Below are 8,949 nucleotides of genomic sequence, written 5' to 3'. Positions count from 1 at the left end.
GTATATAGCAGGTTTCTTCCACAGAGCTGCTAAGCCAAATAAGCCCTTTTTTTCTCTGAAATAAATTCCAACTTAATATCCAAAGCAAATTAAACAGGGATTTCCACAACCGTCATACCAATCAACACACAGGAACTCGGCAGGCCAGGCACCATCTACGGAAAAGAGCAAATACTCTGCTGAGTTCCTCCAGCATCTTGTGTGTTGCTTTGGATTTCCAGATTCTGCACATTTTCTCGAGTTCATCAAACAAATCATGCTTCTTCAGCAACAACTGGGCACATTTCCTGGTGATTGTGCTGAACTAAAATGTCACATCATTTGAATTCGGAATGAAGGCTCATTGTCAAGTAAGTCCATAGTGCTTTCAGATCACCCGTCCAATTTTCTGCTTCTTGTCTGAGTGTCCACACAGAATACAGCACAGGATGTATCTAATATATTTTGTAAGAGTAACAGGCTTGAAAGGTGACTTTAGAACTATGAATCCCAAACACTCCTGAGATAGCTACTAAACAGCTTCCTCCCACAGGCAGTCAGACTGCTAAATAGCTGCTCCACTTGACTCTGTTTGGACACCTTTAACTTGCACTGGACACTTATAACTGATTTTAACTGACATGTGGCTGTTGTGTTTTACTATTTATTGTTATGTTTATTATTTAGTGTTGCGTTTGTTATGTTATGATTGCACTGCCCCTGAGGAACGCTGTCTCATTCTGCCCTGCAGAGCTGATGTATGGTTAGAATGACAATAAAGCTTTTTGAATCTTTGAATCTTGAGATGTATTTGATTCCTGATTCTGGGGGGTTCTCTATGAAGGTTTGGGAGGAACAAGAAAAAAGTTTTCTCTGCTGGCCCACAAGCATTGCCATAATATCATTTACCATCTCCCTAAAGTTTTTCCTCACTTAATCTTCAACTGCTAAATGTGGAAAATTGATAAATCTATCGACCCAAAATAGATGGGTAACTCCCTCTCCTTGGGAATATTTATAAAAGGGACTAGGTTTGAATTTTGTTTCAGGAAGTTTTAAAATCTCATATGATTTTGACCTAAGATTCATTTTAAGATTCAATCCTCAAGTTCCAAAAACGATGTTCTTCATACTTTCCATGATAGTGCACCTTCTTCGCTGTCTAACTACATCATCTCAAGTAGGAAGTGTATTACCCCCTTCTCAAAGGGTACGAGTACAATTATCAGTGACAATGCAAAGAAGTGGACAGAATCAACTTTCTTCCAACTTCTGTGGGCAAAGAAATAATTGTGAATAATTGTAAAACTGTTTTCCAATGCTGAAGAGCTGCAATAGGAGCAGTGCAGTTCAATCACAATGTTCAGTATTTGTCAACACCCAACCAAACTTTAACAAGCTATAGAGGGTCCATTTCCAAATTACAATTCAGAAATCAATGATGCAATGCTAGTACTAAATGCAACATGGATTAAATAAAGGTTCCTAAAATTAGAGAAAGCAGTCAGAATTCATTTAGCAGGTAAATATGGATCAAAAGTTATTTTCAATACAACCGTTGAATGGATGGCACAGTAGTGTGGCAGTTAGTGCGATACTATTACAGCTTGGGGTGTTCTGGAGTTCGGGGTTCAAATCCGGTGCCATTCTGCCAGTAGACTCTGTATGTCCTCCCCATGGGTTTCCCCAGGTATTCCAGTCTCCTGCGACAGTCCAAAGCTGTACCAGGTAGGTTAACTGTTCCATGATTAGGTTTTGATTAATCGGGGCTGTGGGACCTGCTGGGGCAGTGTGGCTTGAAGGGCCAAAAGGGCCCATTCCACACAGTATCACTAAATAAAATATATGTTTGCATTTCCAGTTCTAGATCATTACCAACTAGGAAAACAGCAGGACTGGAATAGAATTCTTACTCACATCCAAGGCCAAGTGGCAGATGTTCCATATTTATTCATTGGTACAAGCACGCTCATCTTGTGCATGTGAACTGGTATCAACTGTGGGCTTTGTTCGGGGAACCAGAATGTTATAGCTGATTAGGTGTGACTCCATAAATCAATTACACTCCATTTAACAGTTGTGGAGTGTAGTGTCACTATGTTTTGTTAATAATGTGTTTGCATTTCCATACAATTGCTTATTTTACCCCATTACACTACCTTGCAATAGACCAGTGTTTTGGCTCATCGCCACTTTGAACAAATAATCACCCAAGGCAACAGACAGATTCACAAAATAAGGTAAGTATTTAGTTATGAATTAATAAAACAGTACACCTCCATATCAGAAAGGATGAGCTTATGTTATTTTTTCAATATTTCTACAAGCCTAAGAATACAGCATAACCAAAAGTCATGTTTAGCACCAGACACAAGTAATTTAAGATGATGCATTCTGCAATAAATTGTCTTTCCTGGGTATAAATGGTACCTGAGGATTTGGCAATCTTGGCAAAAGGAACATCTTTGTCAAGTGTGACCAGCTTAGTTCCTTTTTCACTCTACTAGCATAACATCAATCCCTGTTAAAAGACATGTTAAGAGCCACATTTTATCTGCAAACACAACAGCTACAATTAGGATAAGGTTTGTGTGAATTTGTCCCATTCCCAGTGGTGGCAGCAGCAAGTATATATAAATATGTCAGTTTATGTGTCATAAAATGATAACATTTTTAAAAATCACACTGCAAATTGTGACATGGATTGTAACCCCCCACTAATGTGTCCTTGTTCGAAATTCATGAGATGTTCTAGAGGTAATGTTTTTACATGGCAATGTGAACTTTCTATGCATTGTGCAGGTAAACGGAGTGGGATTATTTTACCTGTCCTAGTTCCAGTGCCATTGCTTTATGAGACAAATCATTAGTTTACAGACACATTATTATTCATGATTACTTTGCCTTTTTTCATATTGGACATCGGACGGGGCTGGATTCTGTTCAGCCACAGCTTTCATACAAAGGATTTGTGAGTGATATCCCATCTTAAACGGGAGAGCTAGCCGTGGAGATATTTCCATCCCGCTTTCATGTTCATTAGGGTTATTGCCCAACTAGAAATGAAGTCCCTTTAACAGTTTCCCCATGCTGCAAAATCCTTGCATCGTCAAGTAACTACATTCATCATGATCCATTCACAGTGGCCTTGGTTTTCTGGGATTTTTTAATCTCTTGATCCTGCAAACAAGAAAAGAAACTTAGAATCATGAAACTGCACAGCAGCAAATTTACAAAAGGTTTATGCTGAAGAATTTCCAAAGCTCTTCACAACTGATCAAGTCTCCAAATAGACAACAGTGTCAAGGGTAAAAGAGAGCATTGTGTTTTAATTTGAACTCCAGGTTCAAAGTTCAAAGTAAATTTATTATCAAAGTACTGTACATATATGTCACCATATACTTCGCTGAGATTTATTTGCTTGCAGGCACTCACAGTGAATACAAAGAAACAAAATAGATCAATGAGAAACTGCACTACAAAGACTGACAAATAACCAATTTGCAAAAGATGACAAATTGTGCAAATACAAATAATAGCAATTAATCAATAAATAATTCATATTGAGAACATGAGTTGTAGAGTCCTTGAAAGTGAGTCCATAAGTTGTGGCATCAGTTGTGTTGGGATAAATAAAGTAATCCACTCTGGTTCAGGAGCCCAATCACAAACAAGAGAAAATCTGAAAATGCCGGAAATCCAAGCAACACACACATAAAAAAGCTGGAGGAACTCAGCAGGCCAGGCAGCTTCTACGGATAAGAGTATCGTCGACGTTTCCGGCTGAGATCCTTCATCAAGACTGGAAAAAAAAGGAGGAGTGTTTCCTCATCTTATTTTCCAGTCCCAATGAAGGGTCTCGGCCCAAAACATCAACTGTACTCTTTTCCATAGATGCTGCCTGGCCTGCTGAGTTCCTCCAGCATTTTGTATGTGTCTCCTGGTTCAGGAGCCTGCTGGTTGAAGGATAATAAACTGCTCTTGAACCTGGTGGTGTGGGACCAAAGGCTCCTGTACCTCCTTCCTGTTAGCAGCAGCAAGAACAGAGTATGGACTGGATGGTGGAGAGCCTTAATAATGGATGCTGCTTTCCTGCTTCAGTGTCCCTTGCAGATGTGCTCAATGATGTGGAGAACATTACCTGTGATGGACTGGACTATATCCATTGCTTTTTGTAGGCTTTTCCATTCAAGAGCATTGGTGTTTCCATGCCAGGCTGTGATGCAACCAGTCAGTATACTCTCCACGGTGCATCTATAGAAGTTTGTCAAATTTTTAGATGACATGTCAAATGTTTGTGAACTTCTAAGTAAAGACGCTGTCGTACTTTCTTTGTAACAGCACCTACATGCTGGATCCAGGACAGATCTGAAATAATGCTGAGGAATTTAAAGTTGACGATATTCTCCAACTCTGATCCCCTGATGAGGACTGAATCACAGACCTCCAGTTTCTCATCCTGTCGTCAATAATCAATTATTTGGTTTTGCCGACGTTGAGTGAGAGGTTGTTGTTGTAATACCAGTCAGATTTTCAGTCTTCACCCTGTTTGCTGATTTGTCACCACCTTTGATTCAGCCAATAGTGGTATAGTCAGAAAACTTAAATATGGCATTGGAGCTGTACTTAGCCTCGCAGCCATAAGTATAAAGCAAGAAGAGCATGGGTTAAACACACAGCCCTATGGTGCACCTATGCTGTGGTGATTGTGAAGGAGATGCCATTGCCAAACTGAACTGATCAGAGTCTGCAAGTGAGGAAATCGAGAATGCAAAGCGGTATCAAGGCCTAGCTTATTGATTAGTTTTGAGGGGAACTTTGTGCCTATTAAACTATTGTTTATATGCACAACTAACTTTAACACAATGACCCAAACTGGAGAAATTGCTGTATCCTAATTTTACTTATTTTTCAAAGATGATAAAGCTAGGAGAAGGGAAAGGGACTGACTTCTGATCTTTCCTTACCTCCCCAAGGCCAAACCTCCATTTCAGTTCTCCATGTACTTGTAGTATATGCTGCTGTCCCTTTGAGTAAACTATAATATGTTGATTTTTATTTAACAATGATTATGTTATCTTTATCACAAAACACATTTTAGCAGAAATGGACATTACTTAAAGCACAATGTTTGCGGATACATTCATACCTTGATGTCTTTCATGGCCGGGTCAGATCTGTCAGAGCTTGGTAAAGTTTGTCCTTCAGTTTTCTCTTTCGTTGGTGGCTCTTTTTTCAGTGAACTAGTAATTCCCAGCTGGAAAATAAAAATCACAGTAAGTACAAATAATACAGGTCAAGATAACTTCTGTAATTAAATGCTCAGTTATAATGCTCTGCAGAAAATGGAGACAAATGCTTCCTTATATTACTCTTCCCATTTGCTTTTTTCTTTAAAAAGATAAATTTATACTTTCTTTTATAAATTGCTATAGCAGTAAATTGCCCAAAGATCACTCTGTCAACAACACAACACAAAATGCTGCAGGAACTCAGCAGGCCAGGCAGTATTTATGGAAGAGAGTACAGTTGAAGTTTCGGGCTGAGACTTCTGCAGGGCTGGAGAAAAAGGGATGAGGTGTCGGAGTACGAAGGCGAGGGGAGGGGAGGAAGAAACACAAGGTGATAGGTGAAGCTGGTGGGGGGAGAGAAGGGTGAAGTAAAGAGCTGGGAAGTTGATTGGTGAAAGAGATACAGGGCTGGAGAAGGGTGAATCTGATAGGAGAGGACAGAAGGCCATAGAAGAAAGAAGAAGCAGGAGAACCAGAGAAAGGTGATGGGCAGATAAGGAGATAAGGTGAGAGGGGGAAATGGGAATAGGGAATGTTGAAGGGGGTGACATTACCAGAAGTTCAAGAAATCAATGTTCATGCTATTAGGTCGGAGGCTACCCAGGCAGTATACAAGGTGTTGCTCCTCCACCCTGAGTGTGGTCTCATCCCAACAGCAGAGGAAGCCATGGACTGACGTGCCGGAATGGGAATGGGAAGTGGAATTAAAATGGGTGGCCACCGGGAAATCCCATTTATTTCTGGCGGTTGGAGTATAAGTGCTCGGCAAAGTGGTCTCCCAATCTATGCCAGGTCTCACCAATGTACAGGAGGCTACACTGGGAGCACCAGATACAATAGATGTCCTCAACAGACTCACTTAAGTGTCGCCTCACCTGGAAGGACTGTTTGGAGTCCTGAATAGTAGTGAAGGAGGAGTAGCACTTGTTCCACTTGCAAAGGTAAGTGTCAGGAGGGAGATCAGTGGGGAGGGAAAAATAGACATGGGAGCAATCTCTGTGGAAAGCAGAAAGTGGGGGGTGGGAAAGGTGTGCTTGGTGGTGGGATTCCGTTGGAGCTTAGATTCAAAAAATTTAGATTCAGGTTCAAACAAGTGTGTTAGGTCAAAATGGCTTATTTTCCAGTCTTTACTATAACCATGTAATAATGGCATAGTTTTGACACAAGTTGTGTTTCCATCTCAATCATATCTTTATTATCACTGGTCTCGTAAGCAATACCAAATTACAGTACATATTGATATTTTGGAAATGAAAGTACATTCAAAGAAATTCACCTGGATTATTGGCACTTGGTGCACATTAAATTTTGGCTTGCTATCAGTCAGATACATAGCACGAGACAACAACAGCAGTGACGGAGGCACGTTCTCCTTCAGATGCAACTCAAGCCACTGGGGGAGAAACAAGATACTTCATTTCCCTCTCTGAGAGAGATAAAACAATTTCATAATAGAGTGAAGGACATTAGCTAAAACAAGACTTTTGAAAATTCTTCCCCTTTAATGAAATCTAATAAAAATTTTCTGGGATTGGTTATTTAAAGGTTTACTCAGCTTACTGGTTATATTGTTTGCCTTAGTCTATCAGCGTAATAACAAGTTAACTCTGTAGTTGGTCTGCCCTGGTCCAAGCAAAGAGTGAAAATATTTGAGGTTATCTAAAATGAGGGCAAAGAGCAAATTCAGCTTTGCATTGTACTAATTAAGACTGAATTAAACTAAGAAGCTGCCCTTTCACAAAACATCCAGTATACTCTAAGCTTTGCCCTGTCAGAATATTAAATTAAACAGTGGACGTCCTCAAAGAAACCGCCAGTTGCCAGGTCTGGAAGCTTAAATATATGCTCATGATAATTGTGTATGAACTCTCCAATCCTTTCTCAGATGAGCAGATCATCCTCATTTTGTTCAAAGTAACGTAATGTGATGCTGAACGATGGCCTGAATGTATTACAAAGCTGGTCTTCTGTCCTAGCTGTCAGTCTGCAGATGCATTAAGCAGATTGCTCCACTATCCTCTTTACTTACCCTGCACATCAATTCTCTACCCTGGGATGGATATGTTTATAACCACCACCAACCAGCTTAAAATAACTTTAAAAAAATAGACTATACACAATCTAGTAGCTCAAATAAATTGAAGACAGACAAGGAGGGTGTGTCCTGGATTTTAACCATAGGACAATTGCATTGAGAGGTCTAGAGATCTACAAACCCCATTTCTAGAAAAGTTGGGATATTTTCCAAAATGCAATAAAAACAAAAGTCTGTGATATGTTAATTCACGTGAACCTTTATTTAACTGACAAAAGTACAAAGAAAAGATTTTCAATAGTTTTACTGACCAACCTAATTGTATTTTGTAAATATACACAAATTTGGAATTTGATGGCTGCAACACACTCAAAAGTTGGGACAGAGTTCAAATAAGATTGAAAAGTGCACAGAATATTCAAGTAACACGAGTTTGGAAGACTCCACATTAAGCAGGCTAATTGGTAGCAGGTGAGGTATCATGACTGGGTATAAAAGTAGCGTCCATCAAAGGCTCATTCTTTGCAAGCAAGGATGGGTCATGGCTCACCCTTTTGTACCAAAATTCATGACAGAATTGTTAATCAGTTCAAAAGGAACATTTCTCAATGCAAGATTGCAGAGAATTTAGGTCTTTCAACATCTACAGTACATAATATTGTGAAAAGATTCAGCGAATTCAGAGACATCTCAGTGCGTAAAGGGCAAGGTCGGAAACCACTGTTGAATGTGCGTGATCTTCGAGCCCTCAGGCGGCACTGCCTAAGAAACCGTCATGCTACTGTGACAATTATAGCCACCTGGGCTCAGGAGTACTTCAGAAAACCATTGTCACTCAACACAGTTCATCGCTGCATCCAGAAATGCAACTTGAAACTGTATTACGCAAGGAGGAAGCCATACATCAACTCTATGCAGAAACACTGGCGAGTTCTCTGGGCCCGAGCTCATCTCAGATGGACCGAAAGACTGTGGAACCGTGTGCTGTGGGCAGATGAGTCCACATTTCAGCTAGTTTTCGGAAAAAACGGGCGTCGAGTTCTCCGTGCCAAAGATGAAAACGACCATCCAGATTGTTATCAGCAAAAGGTGCAAAAGCCAGCATCTGTGATGGTATGGGGGTGCATCAATGCCACGGCATGGGTGAGTTGCATGTATGTGAAGATACCATTGACTCTGAGGCATATATTAGGATTTTAGAGAGACATATGTTGCCATCAAGGCGACGTCTCTTCCCAGGACGTCCATGCTTATTTCAGCAGGACAATGCCAGACCACATTCTGCACGGGCTACAAAAGCATGGCTTTGGAGACACAGAGTGCGTGTGCTTGACTGGCCTGCTGCCAGTCCAGATCTATCTCCTATTGAAAATGTATGGCGCATCATGAAGAGGAGAATCAGACAATGAAGACCACGGACTGTTGAGCAGCTGAAGTCTTAAATCAAGCAAGAATGGACAAAGTTTCCAATTGCAAATCTACTACAATTAGTATCCTCTGTTCCAAAACGATTAAAAAGTGTTATTAAAAGGAAAGGTGATGTAACACAATGGTAAACATGCCTCTGTCCCAACTTTTGTTGAGTGTGTTGCAGCCATCAAATTCTAAATTTGTGTATGTTTACAAAATACCAATTAAGTTGGT

The 8,949-nt window shown here is 40.3% G+C and overlaps 1 protein-coding gene across 3 annotated transcripts in view; it reads right to left on the bottom strand.

Annotated features, from left to right (window-relative positions):
• Positions 1-2,138: 2,138 nt before the first annotated feature.
• The window catches only part of letm2 (leucine zipper-EF-hand containing transmembrane protein 2), a 48,626-nt gene continuing 41,815 nt past the window's right edge, over positions 2,139-8,949 (bottom strand). For 2 of the 3 annotated variants that reach the window (XM_063055297.1, XM_063055298.1), the window contains 3 exons: positions 6,547-6,663; positions 5,129-5,236; positions 2,142-3,159 (listed from right to left, as the gene is read on the bottom strand). In XM_063055297.1, coding sequence (XP_062911367.1) covers positions 3,106-3,159; positions 5,129-5,236; positions 6,547-6,663 — 279 coding nt within the window. In that variant the 3' untranslated portion in view covers positions 2,142-3,105. Of the gene's footprint in view, positions 3,160-5,128; positions 5,237-6,546; positions 6,664-8,949 lie in introns of all 3 variants that reach the window. The other variant, XM_063055299.1, reaches the window with a different exon arrangement.

Source organism: Mobula hypostoma, chromosome 8 (genome assembly GCF_963921235.1).
Source record: "Mobula hypostoma chromosome 8, sMobHyp1.1, whole genome shotgun sequence".
NCBI classification, from domain to species: Eukaryota; Metazoa; Chordata; class Chondrichthyes; order Myliobatiformes; family Myliobatidae; genus Mobula; species Mobula hypostoma.
This window is presented reverse-complemented; position numbering and strand designations above follow the sequence as displayed.